At 41.5% G+C, this 24985-nt stretch overlaps 1 protein-coding gene across 1 annotated transcript in view; it reads right to left on the bottom strand.

The window, feature by feature from the left end:
• LOC111865730 (paired mesoderm homeobox protein 2B) overlaps window positions 1-4127 on the bottom strand; it is a 96231-nt gene extending 92104 nt beyond the window's left edge. The window contains exon 1 of the mRNA XM_023853979.1: window positions 3758-4127. Coding sequence (XP_023709747.1) covers window positions 3758-4127 — 370 coding nt within the window. The remainder of the gene's footprint in view (window positions 1-3757) is intronic.
• Window positions 4128-24985: the final 20858 nt, after the last annotated feature.

The following is a 24985-nucleotide window of genomic DNA, read 5'->3' as shown; positions in this document are numbered from 1 at the left end:
CTTTTATACTATACTTCCAAAGCTTGTAGGTTAATATTAGGAATTGAGTGGCCCTGTTTACTGTTTTGTAAAAGTAACGATGTTTCAGTGACTTAGAGAATTCATTTGGTTGTCGCTACGAGACTTCGCCAAAACCAGCGCCACTAGGCTACTCACTATTTTCCGATACAGTCCAGTGTGGCATGCCTGTATGAGGTATTCATTCTTACAGCATCGTTAAATAAACCACAAATTAATAAGAAAATAATAGAAAATGCAGAATTCTGCAGCTAAAATGAATTCACTATAAATTTCATGCATATTAAGAAACGGTTCCTGCTTACCGCTATCACCACATTTAATCAGGACTATTCGATGAAGTTGTTATAATAATTATTAAATATTCCTGTCAGTAAACATCAAGCAGAATAAACGGATGTTTCCAAAGTGTATTTTCGTATGTATTCAGATGTGTTACGATTGTATATTTATGCAGAAAATAAATATAATTGTAGAATATTATTGTTACTATTTCACAATACAGTTTGAACTAAGCAGCATAAATTTTCATAAGAGCATATTAATTTATTTTCTTTTATAAGACTACATGTATGCAGCCTACTCATATGTCTCTTAATACAAAACACATATTAACTTACTAGCCTAAATTCCGTTGAAATTTCAACCGACAATTGTTAAAAACAAATTTCGTCAAAAACTTCAATAATATGAAAGTTTCTGAACAATCGAATGCATGTATACAGGGATACCAAACTTGTCACAATAACACTATTCACGAAGCCTTGTTATTATCTAGAGGATTTTTTTTCTGCTGTGATTGTCTACATAGGAGGCTAATTTCCCTTTCCTTCTCAACTGGTAAGGCAACGCCATAATCGGCACTGTCTAGTTCACCAATAAGCGGTAGAAATACAATTCTTTCACCCAGAACTTGTCCCACTACAGACCCAACCGTCAGAGGGTGAGCGATTTTGCTCTCAGATACGAGATAACATTGACAAATGCGTAAATGTCACTAGTTACTGTTATTTTCACATTACCATCATGGGCTCAGTTTCGTTCCCATGCACAATATGTAATACAGAGAATACTGGGTTTGTAGACTTTATCCATCGTTCGGAATTCTAGGTAATAGAGGACACGACGTCTCGGAAACTACATCTGTTTCCGTCTTCAGGTGAGAAAAGAAGACACCTACTCAGATGAGCCGCTNGGAGCTCTCACTGGACCAGTGACTGAGATTAGCCTTTCTAAGCGGCTCATCTGAGTAGGTGTCTTAATTTCTCACATGAAGACGGAAAAAAATCTAGTTTCCGAAGCGTCGTGTCCGGTATTACCTAGAGTGCCCTCTAATACCTAGAATTACGGACGAGGGAAAAAGTCCAAAAACCCAGTAATTCTGTGTCATCCGCCACCGTCAGAACCCTTTAGAATCTACTATGTGTAATGTTCCCGTGTATTAATACACAGCCACGCTTTTTTCTGTGGGATTCAGAATGCAACAGATTGGCTGAGAGTTCCAAAAAACGAGTCCCACCTCTAGATACAGCGTCGCAAGAAAGACTAGTATTTAATGAATATTAAAATATGTTAAATTTAGTGTATATATTTTAATATGTTAGAAACGTATAGGAAAAAAATGGTGCTTCTCTCGAATTGCATAGTAACTTGGAGGAGTGTCATTGTAAAAACCCGTAAGTACACAAAATATTGCCAAATTTGACTAGCCCCCTCTCAAAATCTCAAATTTGCTTTCTACAACACCCTACTAACGCTCATATGATTAAATGTGTCGAGCCACGGGGGACCGAATTCAATCCCAGGACAGTAGATGGGATTTATGGTGAACAGAAAGACCTGTAATTTATCAATCACATAATTTAAGCATGTTTTGTGATTATGCACTTAGTAGGCTATGTACGCAAATTTGCCCTTACACCTACACCTGTGTCGTATTGTGCTTCAGTGAAAATGTAGAGTCATTTATAGTAAATAAACATAATTTTGGTTTCCTTCTGCGTAGCCACAGAAAGAGCACATCTAGAAGGAATGTATGCAGCTGCACAATAGAATGACTATATACTGGTGAATACATAATGAAAAAGGGTTTGCTTCAAAACTTGTTACAGTAGGAAGAGTCACGGGTTTCTATCCAACCCCTTGAGGTGTGATTGATCCACGACATAATTTTCAGTGAAAGTGTCAAGCGATTTGCCTCCTTCCACAAGAGCACGAGTTCAAGTGTAGACAAACTATGAAAACAAGACAATAAGGAACACTCCTCACTAGACAAGCTCGATTAAGGAACAAACATAAAGAGAACTTTCGAATTAATTTATGTTACAGCATTTTATGATATTAATTATAGTGTTTCCTCAACTAAAAGGAAATATATATTCCTTCCAGCCGCATTATGGCCCTGGGGTCGACTCAGCCTCTAACAGAAATGAGTACCAGGAATTAATTAAATAATTTACCTGGGGAGTAAAGCGCGGCCGGCGCATAAGGCTGACAACCTTACCGCCATCTGTGAGCCGATTGTCTAGATAATGTGGGACCCTCAACGTCTCACAACCCTATCGGCCTTCACGGCCTGCTACAAGGATAGCTTTACTTTTTTTTTATAAGCAGGAATACCTGTAATTACGCTAACTCCTTCATCGAATCTATAGCATATTCGTAGCCCAAAATAATTTTCAAAATTATAAATTGGTACCTGTATGTGAGGTAAGAAATATGTTCCACTTCAGTTCAGCCTATTCGAATATACATGTAAGGAAATATACAATGGGTCTGTTCTATACTACATATAAGATCCGTCTGCAAAGTCGGCCTATGTTTAGGTAGATCGCTCTGTTTATGCAATTTATGGTGATTTGCGCTTCAGGTAAGCGTACAGGTCCTACGTGCGTATTACTGCTACAATGACATGTTTACGAAATTTACGTGCATCATTGCACCAGTGGAGGGCTTTTGTGAACACAGTAATGAACGTTCTGGTTCCATAAAATGCTGGGGAGTTCTTGAGTAGCTGCACAACTTGCGGCTTCTCAAGAAGGGCTCAGCTCCAGTGATGTGCGTTATTGCACACCTTCGATATTTTCTGTGAAATTCAGATATTCAAATACAGATTTCAGCTTCATGAATTTACTACGTTCTATTGAAATATTACAGCTTCAGGTAGCGACGCTGGTAGCAATCGAAAGAAATGATCAGCCAGCAGAACCATCTCACTTCTAAAGCTTCGTAATTATATTAGTATTCTTCTTCAGAGAGGTCGAAAATTCTTCTAGAGTTCTAAAAAATAGATTAGAAAGTGAATGATAATTTTGTGTGATTATGACGCAATGACATCAGTTTGAAATTAAGTAACCAATTTTCAGAATTCATCTGTTCGTCTACTGTTGATATACTGAAAAACGCGTGTTGTCCAGAGTTATGTGCTGGCCTGCATTTTATATAGAGCACTAAGAGGTTAAGTACAAGCAGACGACAACGACTAACACGTCACAGTCCCACAGGAACTGCTAGGCAATCCATGAAGTTAAGCCTAATGTACATGCAGATAACATTCTGGAGAATAAAGGGCAATTATTTAGCTCTTCTTTCTTCTCGACATGAAAATGCCATACTGTTAACAGAGTGTATTCTGAAAATATTTTGAATTATTTTTCAAATCAGTAAGAATTAACTACATAAAACTGATATGACAGCTCTGAGTACAGACTTTTATTATAATCACATTCAATATACTCACTTTGTAAGTTCATCGTCGATGGGAACATGGGGGCCCTGTGGTGCACGTGCTCTTGGTGATGAGGTCTGGAGCCCATGACAGCACACTGGGCACCCGGGGCGCCCGGATGGTGATGTCCCACGCCGGCCATGTGTCCAGCAGTGGCGGCTCCTCCTGTCACACCGGCACCAGGATTGTAGGTCCTAGCCATGGAAGCAGCGGCGGCCGTGTACCGGTAGGCTGCCTGGGACATCTGGCTGCATGACGTGAGGTCTCCGTAAGAACAGGGCATGTTGCCCAAGCCGGTGGGGTCCATCCCTGCAGCGGCTGCGGCAGTCAGCGAGCAGCTGGAGGCGTCGAAACCGGCCTGGTTCAGGTACGAGTAGTCCATGGTCTTCCTGTTGATGGTTCGATATTAGCTTCTAGCCGCAAGACTTAGCACAATTGCTGAAGTTTCAGTAACTAACACAAACTATGTGAAGTTGTGATGTCAGTCAGTGGGTAACTTCCGAGTTCTGTTGCCTTACAACTTCACAACTGCTTCATATATGCCACGTTGTCAAACTTTCTTCCCCGGAAGCACTCAATGGTCACAGTGACGGTTGCACGCTCTTTCACTGTAAACCCTGTATTTAATTTCGTAGATTAATTTACAAGAAGTTGAACATCATATCACGGTAAATTCACATATTGACTTGAAATAGCTTAGGTTTTAAAATTGTTGCCAGTCTTCAATTTTCACTAATTTACAGTTGTCGATGTTACCTAATTCTCTAAACATATGAATCAGTGCTTGTGGCGATATGAACTGTGGTATCTTTGACAGTTTCGTGCAATTGTCAGTGGATGCTTCCTGTCATATGTAAGTACAGATAGTACATACTAAGTCTTCCACACCGCCAATGCCTTCACACAGATGATAAGAAATACAATTCTCACATTTAAAGAGTATGATGAAAAAACACTTTCACTTCACAACTGAGTAATTTACATCCAAAATCTCCTCTGGATCAATATTTGATATATTCATTTTGTGATGAATAAATCATATTATTTGGCAGCAATATTTACATAACAGTTAGATATGGAATCTCAAGGTTACTGTCACTTGTCGTTTCCCGTTCAGCATTTCCGAACACTTGTCATTCAGAAATCGTAACCTGCTTCTTGATACACTTTATCTGTCCACAAGTTTCACATGGATACACACATAGATGAGTTCCAAAATTACGTTTCGTATCACACCATATGACTGTCATCAGACACGACTCCAAGTGCGCCTATTGGCTTGAGTGTGTGGCCATTATCCACTCATCACGTGACAACATTTAATTCAAATTTCTTACCATAAAAATGTGAAATAGGACAAAATGTTCAAACGGGTCCTGAGGCAAAATAATCCAATCACGTCTTCTGACCCATAAAAGATGTCTTTCTAGTATAATAGTTAAATAATTAGTTCGAGCTCTTAAAGAGCCATTGAAAGTGCATTAGAAAGGTTCGTTCCTTGACAAGGGAAATTCAAATAGCGTTTTGCGACTTAGCAGAGATATGAGACTTGGAAAACCTGGAAAAAGAATCCTTCACAAAACGAAATCGACGCAGCGTGAAGAAATATATGTATTAGATAAGGGGGTTGAGCGATACCGCATTGTACTTATCCTTTTTCTTCCTTCCCCCTACCCTTAAACTTCTACTGAACCACAAGAAGCAATAAATTAATAATAAAGGAAACGACTAAAAAAGAAGAACTCGTCTAAGTTAATCTAAAACTGTAAACGAAATAATAATAATCCCTTTCAGAATGAAGACAAGTGCAAAGGAAGAGAAGATGCTCTTTCTTGCCTTGCTGATGTTATAGCTACTGGTCCTTCGAATATAATTGAATCAAAGCCGTGATATCAAATTATGGCGATTACGGATAATATCGGCGGTAGGGTTTCAGATGCCGCCGTCACTGCTGCTGATGTGCTTATGCTGCCGCTGTGTGGATGGCTAGCACCCTGCCCCCCGACAGCAGCGCAAGAACACGGCCGACTCGCTCACAGCTTGTGCGGAAATCAAATGATGAGCCTAATTCAATAACGCCAAGTCTGAAGTAGAACACAGAGAGAGTCTCTCCACAGTGCAGCATCCCCGATGAGGAGGTGCATCAGGAAAAAGCCAAGCGAGAGGGGGGTGGCTTGGGGGTGGTTAACGAGAGTAAGCGAGAGATGTGTAAGAGGAAAAGCAAAGAGGAACGGGTTTAGTTTTTGATGTTAGGTTAGGGGGTTGAAGGGTGTGAGAGTTTGCGAGAGGGAGGAGTGGCTAGGGAGACGGGTCGGGAAGAGGGAAGAAGGGCACATTTGGGGGGTACAAAAGGCGGAGCTTCTAGTCACAGTGGTGTGATGGAACACCTCTGCCATCTCTTTCTTTCGCTTTCACCAGAGCTACCCTCAGTCTCTCTCTGTCTCTCTCCCCCTACACAGCATCCCTGTCGCCGTGACAACCAATCCAAGCCTCTTTCTCTGGACCAGAAACACGAGAATCGTCATTGGTTCAATATGAGTGACGTCACGCCCCTGATAGATCCGCGCTACTGTTACATGACATGCGACGCTAGACCCGACGCCCGGCTGTGACGTTTCCCTTTGTGTGCATCTCAAACGTCGGTCCCGCGGTCGACAGTAAGACGACATAAAAACCTGAGCTTCTAACGACCATGAATCAGATATCTGTGTTCTGTAGCCATCAAATTAATCTAATTAACGATGTAAATCTTACCATAATTACATTCTTATTAACATGGCCCGGATTTTGATGACCTGAAAATATTTAAAAAATGACCGAAAATATCCAGAAAAATTACCTAAATTTTTTGTCATTTTTTCATTTTGGGGGTAATTTTTTTTACTTTTGAGGGCATTTCTTGTCATTTTTGGCCATTTTAGGGAATTTTTCTTCAAATGTTTTCTGAAATGTGAATAATATGGAAGCGAAGTGTTCTGTCTTCTCTCCTTTAGGTCATTTTTTCTGGATTTTTTCGGTCATTTTATAGGTCATTTTTAGATATTTTCAGGTCATCAAAATCCGGGCCCTGCATATTACATTTTTGGGTCATATTTTAGGTCATTTTTCTGGATTTTTTCGGTCATTTTATAGGTCATAATTTAAATATTTTCAGGTCATCAAAATCCGGGCCCTGGTGATCACTGACAAGTTCTGTTCGACAAGCAGAGCAAAAGGAAGACTGTGGATTTCCTGTTGCAGCGTCGTTTGCTTAGAAGAATCAACAGAATATAAATTTGCTGTAAATATGTAGGGAGGTTCGAATTGTGGCCTTAACATAGTGTAGGCTGATAGGTGGACACTAACGTTTCTGAGGAACATGCTGGTTCCATCTTCAGGGCGTAATCTCCGTGAAAACCTTTAACTATCATATTAATACAGGACCTAGGTTGCCATAAAGACAGCCTTACCCTGTGATGTGTTGAGTTTTCAGTCTTAAGATTTTTGTGGCAGTCTCAAAATAAATAACAATTGTTTTCTTCTGAACAATATTAATCGATTTGTTTTCATAAAGGAGATACAGAGTGTCTCGTGTGACCTAGAAACGGAATTTTTAGATATTACGAGACTCAACCTACCACTGAGTTCATGAGCGTAACATCAAAGAGTGAATTCTGAAGACCAATAATAGACGTAATAATGTTGCATCAGACTTCTGTACGATACATAGCCTACGTCTTAACACGTTAACAGAAATGGCACATTTTTAATGTGTATGTACTACAAGTTTACAGTAGCAAACAAACAAAAAACAAACTCCGTGGTTTTAGTCTGCAAGCGAACTATACCGACCGAGCGACCGCCGCTTGTCGGCGAAATTAGTGCCTACTTTAGCGGATAGGTGTCGCATGGTCAGCGCAACGAATCCCCAAGGCCGTTAATTTCGGTTTTCTAGACCGAATTTTACAGTAACGCTTTTTAAAATTTTATATTTATGACCACACACAAACAAGCGCCCGACTGGAGCCCGTCATGATCCGTCCACATGAGTACCGCTGCCTCCACCTCTCACGTGAACTAATTAGACCGGTTATACCTTCACCCGTATCGAACGTCCAGCCTTTTAAACCTGGAAAATGAAACGTGAATTTATTTGCACAAATTGTCAACTCTCATTATTATTCAATTTTCGTGGGCAAGCAACAGCAGCAGGAAGCGAAGACAGCGGTTGCGACAGCAAGCAAACCGCGGAATTGTGACGAGATTTCGTTGTGTGAGAGACCGTGAGAACCGGTAAAAGCAGACTGGTCTGCTTTTACCGGTTCTCACGGTCTCTTCGCTTGCAGATTTCTTATATTTTTTCTTCTACCCTGAAGATGGAGGCGATACGTTCCTCCGAAACGTCGGTTAACACCACATATACACGGTGCCAAATCCCAGAAGACTGTTTTCTTCATAGTCACCGCCGTGAAAGCCTCAAATCTTACAAATTTATTCTTAATTAAACCACCCTTTAAATATAATTCGAAGAGTAAATTTATAAATTACTTACCCATTACGTAATATTTCTTATTTAAATATGATTTCATCTTCTTGGATCCACATAGTAACTTTAACCGTTTGTTAAATAATCGATGATTAATTGGGTATTTTAACAAATTAACTTGACAACTATATAGTAATAAGAGTAAAATATTTAAGTGTACTCATAACAGCTCCCGGATCCGGTATAGCGCAGTCAATATAGCGACTGACTGGACGACCGAGGGGTAGGAGTTCGAGTCCAAGTAGGGTCAAGAATTTTCTCTTCTCCACGTCGTGCAGACCGGCTCTGGGCTCCACCCAACCTCCTATCCAATGAGTACCGAGTGCTCTTTCCCGGGGGTAAAGCGGCCGGGACGCGAAGCTGACCACTCATTATCAACTAGTGCCGAGATCAGGAAAATGTGGATTTATAGATCTACTTCCCCATACGCCTTCATGGCTTAATGCTTAATTAGTTAAGCACAGGGACAATTTTACCTTTACTTTTACCATAGCAGCTCCTGCCATAAGACATGGATCCCAAACAGAATCAGTGCAACGCGTTCTCTAAGATCATGTCTAATATTATCCTCCAATATCCTTCACAGTTTTCTGACTTGCCGCAAGTGTTTCTATTCTGAATTCTGTGTGCATTCCTTGTAATCATGTTGGGTGAGCTTTAGCCCTGCAGATCAAAGAGTTTTTCCTTTCTGATTAAAGAAGAAATCTATGGATCTGCTGAGGAGAAGTTTAAAGCACATTAGTAAAGCATTTCGCTGCCATTTTGTTGCGAGGACTGTCACGTTCTATTTCCCTCTCTCTGCGGTCTCTAGTGTTCTGGAAAATATTACCCACTTGTAGGGTAGCCAAGTAGGCTATACCAGACATGACTGGTTCCGGGCCTGAGTCGAAGCGACATGGCGCTTTTAATAAGCACGATTATTTCGTGTGTTTCCGTCCCTCCATCACGACGCCTCAGATATACACAGTGAACACAGAGAGCATGAGTGGCACAAACACCATACGGTGCGTGCTACTTGCAACATCCATTTTGGAGCACCATCATGTATTCATGAAGTTTAAAAAGTAAAATAATATGGCGCGTTTTAATCGGAAACCCTGAATGGAAGACACCACGTGAAATGTCCAGCCGTAATTGAGGGATTAAATTAAAACTAAATAATCTTATAAAATAGGACAGAATGATGTGGACTGGTTTAATTAGATTATCTGCTAATGGCGAGTTCTTTTGGAAACGGTAATGAAATACCGGCCTCTACAAAGAGTGGAAATTTCTTGAGTAACAAGACAATATCACCCTCTAAATGAGATCTCTGTCCCATGGATGAAATCAGTTTAGTTGGTTAGTTGATGTTAGTGACATAATTGTGTAATAATTTCACTTCGAGTGAATAAAAATTATACGTTCGTGTATGTACGTGAGTATGTGTGTGTAGCCTACTATACGAATGGTAAATTCTGAAAAAAAAACAACAAATTTTTATTAAGCCCTGTACGGATATCAGGCTATTGGTGGACAACCCGCCCCCCCCCTACCTCCTACATCCATACAATTAACACAGTCGCAGTGTTAGAAAGAACTTCATACATGAGAATGTGAAATTTAGTACGCAAAAATATTCAAAGTTTCGTTAAGTTCATATTTGCTAAATATAAAATAAAAATAAGCCCATGACGACAAGTATCCATATTTACTTTTCCGTTTGACGATAACAATTTGTGAGTTGCTATAAATCCAGTTAAGTTTCTTTATTCTTACATTTAGAGCACAGAATTTGGAACTTGCACTTAGGACGGAGTTTGTGTCATACATCTTATCTAGATACATACAAACCTGTAGTTTTCGACGTTGTTTTGCATGTGTATAAAACTTGGTATCTTGCCTGAGAGTTGAAGAAAGATTGAGCGTGCTTGAGAACATGGCGATGGGGAGATATTTAATTCCAAGAGAGACGACGCAACAGAAGAATGAATAAAAGCAGCTAGCCAGAAACTCCACAGTTTGTACCCTTCACTGAATGTTACTTCGTCTCTGATATTTGGAGGGATAAGATGGCCGTACACGTGGCACACACAGCATGAAACTACACAGAATATTTTAACCCCTAAGCGAAGGGAAACATCTGAGAGACATATACTCGTACATAGATGTAGAGTAAAATAATATTATCTCTGTGCTTAACTAATTACGCACTAAGATATGAAGATATATGGGGGAGTGAACTTATAGATAAGATGATAATATTGAAGTGGATCTTAAATATATAGATTTTGAGAATTTGTCTTGTGTTCATTTTGTTCAAAATAAGGTCCAACCTTGGATTGTTTTGGGTACAATAAGGCACCTTCGATGTTCATGTAGGGGGAGGATTTCTTTCCTAGCTAAGGAACTATTCGCTCCTCAAGAAGGATCCTAGTCAGCAAAGTTACCTAGTCATAAAAGACACTAATGAAGCCAAGGATGTGTTAAGGCAGCCTGAGTGACTGATGATGAAGAGGAAGATCCCGAAAAAGAAAAAGGATTCATTCAGAAACCTAGTACGACCGTAGTTACTTTCCCTTAGAGGATGTTTCGATTTGCAGGTCTTCCATCTCTCTCCGTTACATTCTATTAGTGTGAAATTGCACTAATAATTAATTTAGTATCAATAAAATTAAACTCTCTGATCCACCTCAACCGCCCGATCATAATCGACGCCATTATTAACAATACACTAAGCGAACCAATAAACATTACTGTGTTGTCATTTGTTTCATTCCTATTAAAGAGGAATTTCAAAGCTCCATGATGCATAGCGACAGCGGTGCTTGGCGCAACTGTAACTCTACGGCATCAGGAGCCCGGAAGCCTGTAGCTTTATGTCACTCTTGCATCGGAAACTTTAGTGGCGTAGCGTCTGTGGAGGAGTAACAAGAACCGACACCTTTCTCACCCGATTACGTCACATTCACACTCGAAGAACTTTGCTTGACCACACTGTTTTTTAGGAACATCTGTTCTTTGAAGAGTTTCGCGTCATTTCCTGGCGTTTCCGCACAATAGTACAATACACAAGGCCGTATGAGAGAGCTCGGACGATTAAACACAGAATCCAGACTTCAATTCCGGGTGACTTCTTACGAGGATCTCAGTGGGCTCAGTGGCACTTCAGAAGGTTTTCATCCGGTTTCTTCGGGTTTCCCCTACTAAATGTCATTCCATCATTGCTCCACGGCCATTATCACCACCCCCTGAGATGGAGGACAGCTCTGATTGGGCGACATATTATCACATTTTGGTCTTCAAGTGGTGAGCTTCACTTCTGACCTGGTCACCTGACCAGTTACAGAATACGGAAGTAAATACTAATTCGTTTCAATACAAGATATAAATCAGATTTCAAGAATGCATGGAGCTGCTTTCCTATCCTCACATCTGTTATCAGCAACATCAACTTTACGGACTAACTTCTTGCCTTGTTGAGATCACAGGAATTAAAACAATCCCATCCATTATCCTGTCATAAGACACAGATATTTTACTTTTACACAGAGATACTGGGTTTCGGACTTTGTCCATCGTCCGGATTCTAAACAACTAAGAAAAAAACACAGTGTTTCGGAAACTGGATCTGTTTCCGTCTTCAGGTGAGGGAAGACACCTAGGCTGTTGGGTCCCTCAGAAAGAGCTAGTCTCAATGCGCTGGTCCAGTGATTACGCAACAATAGAGAGACTGTTTTCTATGTGGTTCGCGCCGCGACCGTTGTTATGCAATGTTTCGGTAAACGCGTTTCAACAATAGAACTGTTTTCTCTCTCTGGTGCCAGATTCGAGACTTCCCTTTTCTTCGCCTTCTACGACTCGCGGGACTACAGGGGAATTTTCAACCACGCCTCCACACTGGATACTAACTCTTCTCAACTGAACCCTTATTAGTTACTATAGGATTCTGACGATGGTGTATAACACACTGATATATTGGGTTTTTGGACTTTATCCATCGTCCTGGTTTTTTAAGATAACAAATAAAAACACGACGTTTCGGAAACTAGATCTGTTTCCGTCCTCAGGTGAAGGATTGGTCCAGTGATTGAGGCTAGCTCTTTCTAACGGACCCAACAGAATAGGTGTTTCCCTCTTCCTTCACCTGAGGACGGAAACAGATCCAGTTTCCGAAATGTCGTGTTTTTATTTGTTATCTTAAAAACCAGGACGATGGATAAAGTCCAAAAACCCAATATATCAGTGAACCCTTATTTATAACCACTTTGCACGAACAACGCAGAAAGCAGAGCCTCTATTTTTAAGGAGGCGTGTTTAGTAATCCGTTGCCTAACAATGGACGTCCTATTGTTCCGCGCGTTTGCTTCCGCGGGATTATGTTTACCGAGTCGCTTCCGAGCAATGGGTATACACGTCACAATATGAAACAACCAATGCACCCGAACAAAGGACGTAAGAAACAGCTGCCAAATCAACTTACAAGCCAGCCTAACCATTTACTGTACCAATCCCGAGTTATCGCTCGATAATGCGATGCGATCAGTGTGCGAGATCTGCTCTGTGTCATAGATCTGTCGGATTCTTCCCTTCAGCCCACGTGCCGTGGCAGTCAGTCAGTCACATTGGTGCTTAACGCAGACCCGGGTAATGGCGGAAAGCAATTACTGTGCTGATGTGTTCGAGAACAAATTAGTTTGAAAGTGTTGGCTGGGTGTACGGGCCCAGATGCTCCATGCGCCGTATCCCAGGCGAGGAGTGTTGCTATCGATCATTGTGACGTGTCACATACTTGTCACGTGGCCTCCAATCTTTCTAAGAGCAGGCCGCACTTTTCTTGGGTCCGCTGTGTCACAGCCAAGTTGCAAGGCTACATCGGTCTACATTACCAATCGGACTCGCCAGCACGAAACGTAAATCAGAAATAAACGAAGCGGTTTACACCAGTGTTAACCCAATTTTCAGACCTCGTGAAGGTAATGATAAAGTTGTAAATGTCAGGTGAAATTATGCAAACATCACATGATGAAGATATTGATGAGCATTCTTGCCCTTGGCAGTAGTTGTAGATGAATTGTCATTTCACGGCCTGGCAGCATTGGCTAGGGCTTTGGGTGGAACCCAGAACCGGCCTAGACTCTGTGAAGATGGGAAAATCTCTTGCCCCTACCTGGAACCGAGCTCCCACTCCTCGGCCGTCCAGCCCGTAGCCTAACCGGTGTACCAATGAAGATCGCCCGGACCCACAAGGTAAAGTTGTTCCTGTGTTTAGTTAAGAATAATTTCTGCCCCTACCGGGATTCAAATCTCGTTCAAGTCCAGAATGATACTAGTACGATATACTCAGAATTCGATTCCGAATTAATTATTATACAAACCGGAAGGTCGCAGGTTCAAGTCCCGATGAGGTCATTGGATTTTTTCAGTTGACAAAATCCTTCCAGCCGCACTAGGCCCTGGGGTTTACTCAGCCTCTAACAGAAATGAGTACCAGGAATTAATTAAAAATAATATTCCTGGAGAGTAAAGCGCGGCCGACGCGTAAGGCTCACAAACTTACCGCCATCTTTGAGCCGATTGTCTAGATAGTGTGGGACCCTCAACGTCTCACAGCCCTATGGGCCTTCACGGCCTGGTACAGGGACAGCTTTAGTTACTTACTTTTTGCATATTGCAGATACAAACACACATTTGCAAAACTAATCTTTGTAAAATGCATTTAAAACTCACAACACATTTCTCGTTGAATGTCATTGAATACTGTACGAGACCAAACATAAGGTCACCCCTTTTTTCTCCTGTGAGAAAATCAGAAAAAATATTTAATTAAAAGAATTTAGTATCATTATAATTAGCAATTAAACTCCTCATAATCAACTTCTTCATGTTTACATATATATATTTATACGTACATTGCCGGTCACGGTAGCCGAGCGGTCTAAGGCATGCACTGTCTTCACTCGCTCGGAAGCCGGGATCGTGGGTTCGAATCCCACTCAGGACATGGATGTTTGTGTGCGTTTTTTGTGTTTGTCTACAGGTAGAGGTCTTGCGACGAGCTGATCACTCGCCCAAGGAGTCCTACCGCATGTTTAAGATCTAGTAAACCGAAGTGAAACGGAGAGTTTCATGGAGGTAGGCCTAGGCCCAAATTGGGACTGTAGCGCCACAGAAAAAAAAAATTTATACGTACATTACAATTTACTTCGTGGATCCAAAAATATGATGGTTCCTCTATTCTGAGAAGCAGTATTTGAAGGACAGAAGCGCTCTTTGTATTCGGGCCAATACTGTATTCAACACGTAAAATATTTCAAATCAGAATTGTATTCTTTAATAAAGCATCTATATCATGTAGAATTCCTTTATTAAAACCGCCCCAACACAACTATATCAAGATCAGTGCCTAGTTTGGCTCTGCTACATGTTTCGGCTATTAAAAGCCACTATCAGGCAAATACTTGGCCAACATATATACACCACTGAACTGCAGTAGTAATAAAATTGGATACAATAATATTAATTATATTAAAATACTTGGCGTAAAAATACAATAAATTAGATTATATAAAACAAAATTTATAGTACAAAATGAGCATAAAATTCTTCGAGTGCTGCTTTACATCATCGAGTCAGTCGTTGGTTCTTGTCATTTTGTTGTGTTCCCACGGTCAAATTGGAGTATTCTATATTTTGTGTATATATAAAAACTGTTATTGGAGGCTCGTGATGTAGAGGTAGTAAATTAAAAGAACTCCGTGATTTTAGTCCGCAAGCGAACTATACCGACCGAGCGACCGCCGTTTGTAGACGAAGTTAGTGCCAACTTTAGCGGATAGAGGGTAACACGTGGTCAGCGCAATAGATATAGAATTATTAATGTTAATTATTTAGTCGGTGCCTCATCTTACAAAGTATAGTCCGTTTTATAGGGAATGTAAACCGCGATTCGTGAATATGTTGGCTTACTGGTCTACAGTGCTGAAGTAAATCATGATAAATTTTCAATGAAGTCCTTCTTAACGAAAAGAAACTTACACAAGCCAAAATTACAAGTACGTTCACCTCATAGTTTTAGTGCAGACCCCTCAGTACAAAATGACATTGAAATCCGTCCAGTAGCTCCAGAGGTAAATAAGCCATTGTGTTCATTCCGTGTCCCTTGTGCATAATAACCCTCAAAACTGCTAGCCGTTCCTTTCTTTACACTCATGAAGATACGCGTTAAGCAGCATGTTCTTTGGTCCTCATAAGAGTGCAACTGGAGCAGCAAGGGATCAGTCACTGCAGTGGATACCCTACAGACTGATGGACGCGCCATGGCTCAAGCGGTTAGTCGCTGGCTTCCCACCGCGGGTTCGATCCCGGGTCTGGTCAAGTGGGATTTGTGATGGCATGAGTCAGAAACTCTGCAATCCAACTGGGTCCACTCGACACGGCGGCCACTCATTGGCCTACTGTAACCTGCCCCGGGTGATCATGATGATGGAGAAATTGGTGGAATGAAGATTGGCAGGGGAAACTGAAGTACTCGGAGAAAACCCGCCCCAGCGCCATTTTGTCCACCACAAATCCCACTTGACCAGAACCAGGATCGAACCCGAGCCGCCGCAGTGGGAAGCCAGCAACTAACCGCTTGAGATATGGCGCCGCCAACTTTGAAGTAATTCAGCATCAAAATTTTTTCCACCAATTAATGGAAATGCGATGAGTTTCATCAAGGTATGTGGGACTGACGGTAAAGTTAAGTTATGAATTTAATTTTCGCCCATAGGTTCCAAGTACGGATGGCAAATTAACGAATTTTATAACAAAACCAATTGTTGGTGTGCGCTACGTAAGCAATTTATATTCAATCTTCCGTAATGGATAATAAGGGTCTGTTGAGCCCTTATCTCTTTCGCACCATCACACAACCCCCAATATTTCAATCATCCCCCAGTTCCTCACCCCTACCATCGGTCCCACATGTTCGCCGTCGTCATCACCAGCAGCTCCTCTGGTGGTTATGGCATCCATAAGGGCATGAAGAGTATTCCCATCTCGGGCGTGACGCCATGAAGTCTAGTGGACGTCTACAGGAATTTTGGAGGAAGTTATTGCCTCCATCTTCAGGGTTTTATGAGCAAGCCGAAGGAACAATAAGCATAGTATCTCTGCTTGTTGCTTCTTTTCCCTTATGAAGAGAGAAAGCAATACTTTCGTTCGGAAAGTCAGTAACTTTGTACCAGACTATACGGCGTAACATCTCACAAGAAATCCATTAAGTCCAATTAAAAATAAAAATAACAAAATGCAAATTACCGTAACTCTAATATATCGAAATTCAGCGATTTTATCTCCTTGACACTACAGCCCCAGTGGGCCTAGGCCTACCTCAATGAACTTCTCCGTTCACGTCGGTTTTTCTAGATCTTACACATTCGGTAGGACTCCTTGGGCGGGTGATCAGCTCGTCGCAAGGCCTCTACCTGTACACGAACACAGAAAAACGCACACACAAATTAAACATCCACGCTCTGAGTGGGATCCGAACCCACGATCCCGGTGTCCAAGCGAGCGAAGACAGTACATGCCTTAGACCGCTCGGCTACCGTGACCGGCGTTACATTGTTTACTCACAGTTTATTAAAATACCCTGGAGGTGGAGATACCATGTTTCACCGAAATGCTTGTAACCACGTATGAGGCAACACGGTGTCGTAACCAAATACTTACAGTCTATGAAATAAAGAGTCTTCTTCAGTATATATTCTACAATAAATCCCAGGTTCACACGGGATTCGTCACAGGTTACACGCAATTAATCACGATCAGGAATCCCTCAGTAACAGTTTCCTTGTTCCTGATTACTCAAATTTGAGTATTCGAGCGATTATGTTGTCCACTGCGAGACATAACAGTGACAATATTAGTGTCCATAGTGGACACAGTGACCATACTAATCGCATTCGGAACTATTTTCTCCCTAGAAGAAAAATAACCCTGAGGCTGGAAGCAAGTGCAGCGAGTGGAGCGTGCAACAGCGACAAGACAGAGAGCCTCTCCTAGGATTCCGCCGTGCAATTTGTCCGAGATGTTTGCTCGACCGAATGGCCCAGTCCCAATGTTCGCACTTGTGCCAGAACTGTTCACAGTTGCGACACAACATTGTATTGTAACAAGAACTTCTCGGAAGAGTGATATTATATTATACTGCATCCTGTTGCAGTAATCGCATATACATACACGGGGCTGGTGTGAAAAATCGAGTTTATTTTCAAAATCTTACAAATTAATTTCTATCCCCTTCAACGTACTCTCCCCCATCAAAAAAATATACACCCCCTACATACGAATTTTTCATTGTTCGAAGTAGTGCTGCAGGTCATCAGCTGACACCCTGTTCGGCAGATACGCTGTTTTCCGTTTCACCTCTTCGACACACTGAAAATGAGTTCCTTACAACGCACTTCTCACTTTGGGGAACAGATGAAAGTCGCAGGGGGCTAAATCAGGCGAAAGGGGGGGCAATCGAGCATTGCAATACATTTATCGGGTAAAAACTGCCTAACGACGAGGGCGCTGTGAGCTCGCGCATTGTCTTGGTGCAGACTCCATGATATCTTCTCCTACAATTCTGGACTTATCTTCCTCAGCGTTCCCGAAGCTTGGTCAGGCCTCCAAGTAATAATTTTGATAAACCGTTTGACCATCAGATATCCATTCAATCATGATTACGCTTCTGATGTTAAAGAAAACTGTCATCTTGCTTACTTTCATTTTGGTTGAGCTGGGCGTCTTCCAATGCATTGACTGTAAAGCGATGGGGCAAGTGTATCAGTGTTGCTGGAGGTTATGTCGAGAAATAAATGTTTTTCCCAGGTTTGAATATCACATTTTACGTTACATGTCCATTTGTGACCTGTCTACTGGCTCTCCACTGTATAATTAGAATTAACTAATGAAAAGAATGAGATGGGTAGGGTATGTAGCACGCATGGAACAGAAAAAGGAATACGTGCAGGTTTCTGTGAGGCCAGAACGAAAGAAGCTACTAGGCAGATATAGATGTGTGTGTGGGAGGACAAGAGCAAAATAGCTTAGCAAAATCTTAGGGAAGAAAGAAGGGGTGGTATTGGTTGGATTCTTCTGGCTCAGGGACGAGACTAATGGCCGGCTCTTGCAAATGGCAATTAGCTTTTGGATTCCATAAAATGCTGGTAGTTTCGTGAGCGGCTGAGAGACTGTCGGCTTTGAAAAAGGGCACCATAGAACTGGTTCATGTTGGACCATTATATTTGTGTTTAGCACTAGTCCGGGTAACCGGACAATTGCTCAAACAGCTCAATGATTTGACCTAATTCTTCACGTGAGGCTGCATTTAATGCGATTCACAGTACCCGAATAATCTCTGCAACATCGCAGTGAATCCATCTGGGATTTCTGACTAATCAGAAATGAACTATGCTATGACTGTTGATACCCCGAGGGCTCGCAAGGTAAGTAAAGATATGCCTGAGCTTAATTAATTAAGTAGCACGCAATGAAGGTGTATGGGGGAGTAGAGATATGGCTCAAGCTTCACGCCCCGGAATCGAACCCCCAGTACACACTGGTTAGGAAGCTGGGTGGGCCCCACGGCCGGCACAAAAATGTTGCCTTGATGTACGGAAGGGGGGGGGGTATTGTGGGGCGTTACAGCTCATTCCTGAACTCATACTTCCGAAGGTCACGTTTAACTTGATCTTTTCATTATATTTATTTTCCGTTACAACCATCAACAGTCTGAATTAGCCTGCTTGGTCAGTGTTCATATTGGGACGCTGCTCCTGCCACATGAAGGAGCCGATGTGGGGGGGGGGTTGCTTGGCGTTCCCATCCTACACCCTTCCTGGCTTCTTGTGCTGCAGGAACCAGAAGGGGCCCGACTCATCTCCGATATTCTCCGGGGAATCACCAAGGACCGAGCAATACTTACTGGATGTGCTGGCCGCTGGCTATATGGGTCGCCATGCCAGGCGAGAGCCGCTTGACAGTGGAGTCAAAATCTTAGCCAGTGATGCACAACCCGCGGCCCGCAGGACTGACCGGTGCAGAAAGTCACAAACAAAAAAATTAAAAACGTTGGATTTAAATTAATATCCCCGAAATATTTTCAAACCAATACTCACATAGTAAGGTAAAGTTGTCCTTGAGCTTAATTAATTAAGCACCCTATCAAGAAATCATACGTGGGAGTGTAGGTGCAGCTCTATCATTTTTGACCTACCTTCCTTCTGGCTTTCCCACCAATATCCTATATGCATTCCTCATCTCCCCCATTCGTGCTACATGCCCTGTCCACCTCATCCTCCTTGACTTGATCATTCTAATTATACTTGGAGAAGAGTACAAGTTATGAAGCTTCTCATTATGCAGTTTTCTCCAACCTCCTGTCACTTCATCCCTCTTCGCTCCAAATATTCTCCTCAACACCCTGTTCTCAAACACCCTCAGTCTATGTTCCTCCCTTAATGTCAGAGACCAAGTTTCACACACATACAGAACCACAGGCAAAATTATAGTTATATTCTAATTTTTATGTTTTTGGACAGCAGACGAGAAGACAAAAGGATCTGGACTGAATGGTAGCAAGCATTACCCGAGTTCAATCTCCTTCTAATTTCCTCCTTAATCAGGTTTTGATTTGTTATCGTCGTTCAACTTCGTAAGTTTTTCACTGAAATAGCTCAACACGCGAATGAACTGTATATCAACATATAAGGCACAAATCGCCTTGTCAGTGAAGTGTTCGTCAAAAAACAACATTCATATAGAAGCTGGTAGGAACTTCACCTGCGATCAATCAATATGCACACTTTGAGAACGGTAAAGCCCTCCGATGCTGAAGAACACATGGAAGAAATCCAGGTTCTTCAGCAGGAATTAAACATATGTTTTCAAACTACTCATACGTACGAGGTCACAAATAAATTACCTTCATGCAATTTTACGCTAAAATTGAAAAAGTTCCAGCGGAATTTCAAATATAGACCACAAGTTTACAATGCGGTACGGACCCGAGATATAATTCGACACGACCGACCCCTCGACGTGTATAAACATTGTTTATCAGCTGATAAGTGCGTAGTGAACATGCACAGCAAATAAGAAGGCTCTATTTCGTCACAGTTCCAGAGTTTGTATGATGCTCAAATCAAATTTGATTTTCTCAAGAGGGAATCATTATACAAATATAAAATAAAATGTCAAGATTTTATATAAAATAACTTTCCATGATGTTCTAGCCCCTTGTACTCTAGTATCAGCGTTTCAAAGTTGGGATCATCTTCATATTTTTATTTTTAATAAACGAAAGTCAAAGTCAATTAGGTATGTAAAATACAAAAAGAACGCATTTGTTATTTATGAGAATTCCGTTTGAGGAACCCTTCAATTACTGTCAGGTCTCTTCTTCCCTCCAAAGAACATGACAGGCTTAATCCTTCGGATGGTTAGTGTAAGTTGCATTTATTTAATGTCGCTATCAGTAACAAGCCTATATGAAGTCGAGATTCGAAGCCAACACTTCGAAAATACAACTCGAGAGCGTTCTCGTTACACCAGTCTGCTCAATAGTTCTAGCGGGTAGTGGAATAACACTCCGTGACCTGTAGTCCGCAAACGGATTATACCGACTGACTCTGTGGTCGTGGTCAGAGTTCCTGGCTACAAATCCAGAGGTCCCTAGTTCAATTCCCGACGCTACCAGATTTTGTGAGAAGTAGTGGGTCTGGAACGGGGTCCACTCAGCCTCGTGAGGATAACTGGGGAGCTATTTCAAGAAAATAGAGGCTCCGGTCTAGAAAACCCAGATTAACGGCCGTGGGGATCAGTTTAGCTGACCACGTGACACCCTCTATCCGCAAAAGTTAGCATTAACTTCACCGACAAGCGACGGTCGCTCGGTCGGTAGTGGAGTAATGCTATGTATAAATGTCTCCACATGGTGATGCTTGAAATAAAGCAAAATATGTCGTGGAATTTACCATATTTATGGAATGAAATTTGTATGGCGATAATACAGAGGCTCGTTAGTATAGTTAATATCACAAATGACGCTTTCTGTCCGATTTTCAACGAGTGTTACACTACATCCATGTTAAGAAATGTGGATATTCCTTCCGAGACCCAAATTTCAGAACCGGTCAACAATTCCGGTTGGTGTAAGACACAGACTGTACTAATCCACTTGCCACAATTCATACAGATACACGCCACTTGAGCTAGTACTTGAACAGCCCCCACTATCTCCGCCCCCGGCTCCGTCAGAACATGAAGTACTGTTGGTACACCAAACACCACGCGGCGCGGTCGCTCTGCAGAGCCATCTGTGGCACCCGCGTGCATGCGCGTGCCAGCCTGCCTGCTTGGTTGCACTTGCCTCTCATTGTAATGGCTGACAAATGCCTCCCATCACGTGTTACATTGTTATGCCAGTGAAGTGAGGTTATGACACAGCTGCGCCTGCTATAAAAACGCCAGTCAGTTTATCCATAGTTGTTCAATGCGTAAGTACATTGGGCAAAACAGTGAAAGCAACATCCACATAGAATAATAAGAGCTACATAACGTCGCTTAACTCAAGTTAAATCATTAGCTTCACACACTTGAATCGTACAGAGATAACAAGAGGATAGAGTATAAATAAATGTAAGAGATGGAAAAAGCTCAAACTCGCTGTCAGACACGCGTCTTTATTTTATTGTGGTTTGTTTAGCCTTAGAAGTGCCAGCACCGCACAGTGTACCGTGGAATGGAGGGTCGTCGCCTGAAAGAATTTGTAAGAAGGCCGTGGCCTAATTTGAGGTATTATCCCAGCACTTTTCAGCCGAGGGAGAAACTGAGGAAAATCCACGAAGTATCTCAGTCAAGGTAGTCGTTATTTCGGCCGAGATTCAAACCAGTGGCGTCCCTAATACAAGCCAGAAGCCTCAGAACCTCAGTTTGTACCGATCACTGATATACATTTCGCCCTCTTCCCATAATTTTGGGTTTTCCCCCTTTGCACCGTATATTTTTAATTCATTCATTCATCAGTAATCTGTCAAGACGACAGGTCCACAGTCTCTTCCAAAACAGTTCCTCCACTTGATGCGATCTAGAGCTTTCTCCTTCAAATGAAAATATCCTCTTCTACCATCAAGGTCATCCAGCATCTTCTTACGTCTTCTTCCTCGTCTTCTGGTCACTTATATCCGCCCCTATACCTTTCCTTCAATAACTTCTTTTAGAAGGCAGTTACTGCGTAAGATATGACCAATCCAATTAGCCTTTTTAATATACACTGTTAATCTCAAAACAGTGAACTGGATTCGTATGGCTCAGGATAAGGCCAGTGGCAGGCTCCTCTGAATATCTAACAAATATCCGAATTGCATAAAATGCGGGGAATTTCTTGGCACTCAGAACAGAAGCTTCTCATGAAGTTAACTTTGCACAACTCTTCCAAAAATGTCTTAAATCTTTCACAGCTTAACCCGTGTATCCTCGTCACTTAATATATGGCGTCTTCTCCACCAATTTCCATGCCTTCAGACATTTGAATTTCATTGTTTTGAATTTGAAAAAAAAAATATTCCTGAAGTATGCATCACACATTTTAGCGCTAAAATCGAGAGGGTAACACAAAATGGCGAAATGTTGATATCAGTGCTCCTCAAGAATATGTCTGTGAGTACTTACCAGTGATAAAAGAATACAGTTACTTCGTCAATGGGACGAAGTGTGACAGACATTGTTGTAGCTGCTCTGTACTGCAAGTGATCGAACCAAAAGCGCTATTTTGCTAATGAATGCTCTGTACAGTTCACACTAAATGTCATATTGTTGCCACTCTTTCAACCTCTCACTGTACAATTGTTATGTTCAAGAGTATTTGATGCTACTGAGAGCTGCTTCATTTGTTTGCTTATGACGACAAATTATGTCAATGTCTCTACACAGAAAGTGAGGGTTTCATAACGAATGTGACGCCCTCGATACAACATGGACGCCCAGCCTTCAGTGAGTAGTTATACCACAGAAGGAAACAGCATTTACTTTTGGCTTGATAATGTTAACGGATGGAACAGAACATCTTAATTTAAACCAGAAAATTATTTTAGGTGTAAAGGATAGAGAGTACGATAATGGTTGAAAACGAACAGTACCGATTATGATAAATAAAAAAAATACTTGACAGTGCAACTTCTAAGTGGCCGATGGACAACGATCATGTGAGGCTTACAGAGGTAAAACACGTGTTTTAGGAGTGTTTAGGGATTGGTGTGATGGGTGCTGATGTAGTGGAAATGAAGAATGAATGCTGGAAGACGAAATTATTAGTCGAAAATTTTTACTTATAAAAATATTTTACTTTGTTTCAAAAGTTAAAATTGTGTATTTTAGAGGAGAAAATAATTAGAAAGATATGGAGATAAAAGAAAGAGTGCTTTTGTAAGAATGGATTTAGTGGAATGGAGTTGATAAGAAAAAGACGTGTATCAAAAGATATACTGTTGAAGATTAACAGATCTTTCCCATAATAAAACTGGTGTTATACAGACGGTTCTATTTTGTGACATGTTAGCAAACTAAGCATCCAATCTTATGAATCTTGGAATATAAACACGTTATTAACATTCATTCATTCATTCATTCATTCATTAGTAATCTGTCAAGACGACAGGTCCACAGTCTCTTCCAAAACAGTTCCTCCACTTAATGCGATCTAGAGCTTTCTCCTTCAAATGAAAATATCCTCTTCTGTCCCCAAGGTCATCCAGCATCTTCTTACGTCTTCTTCCTCGTCTTCTTGTCACTTCTATCCGCCCCTCTATCTTTCCTTCAATAACTTCTTTTAGAAGGCAGTTTCTGCGTAAAACATGACCAATCCAATTAGCCTTCTGTTTTCTTATTTCGTGTAGGATATTCCTCTGCTCACTGACTCTAATTAACACTTCTTCATTTCTCACATAATCGGTCCAACTGATCTTCTCCGTCCTTCTCCAACAACACATTTCGATGCTTTCCAGGTGTTTCTGATCTACTGCCCTAACTGGCCAAGTTTCAGCCCCATACAAAGCCATGCTATTTAAATTTTATTACAACAGAGTTATTGTGAAGTACAACAATGGGATCAACGCATCTCTTTGAGGTTAATGAGCACTCTGAAAATCAGGCAAACACATTGCCACGGTAAAGAATACGCAAGCAACAATCGAGTAAATTACGTTGCTATGCAGAGGCGCTGTAAACACGCCTTCACAAAAATAGAGAGGCTATGTTTTCTGCGCGGTCCGTGCAAAGTCGTTATAAAGAAGAATTCACTTAAGAAAAGTTAGTCGAGCTTCGAGACGCCAGCCTGCTAGGATATGAGCTTGAGAGCAGAGGAATTGAATTAAGCTGGCAGTTACAGAATAATGGCCAGAAAGAAATTAGGCTGTGGATAGAAGCCTCCATGTGTGGTTTGAAGTTAACGTGAAGCTGTGATAAATCCGTTGCCAGGAAACGACTAGTGAAGACTGAGAACCCCAGTGCGTGGGTATAAAAGTAACCTGTAAAATGTGGGAATAGCGACAGTGCTGTATTGCCTATAGTTCTGAGTACTGCGTATAAGGTGTCAGTAAATCCAATCATCCAATCAAAACCCCCGTCTATAAGTCACGCGCAAACCCTTATACGTGTTAATATTAGTATCTGAATCATAACTAAATTCACTGAAAGAATCCGAG

The sequence above is a fragment of the Cryptotermes secundus genome, unplaced genomic scaffold (assembly GCF_002891405.2).
Source record: "Cryptotermes secundus unplaced genomic scaffold, Csec_1.0 scaffold183, whole genome shotgun sequence".
NCBI classification, from domain to species: Eukaryota; Metazoa; Arthropoda; class Insecta; order Blattodea; family Kalotermitidae; genus Cryptotermes; species Cryptotermes secundus.
This window is presented reverse-complemented; position numbering and strand designations above follow the sequence as displayed.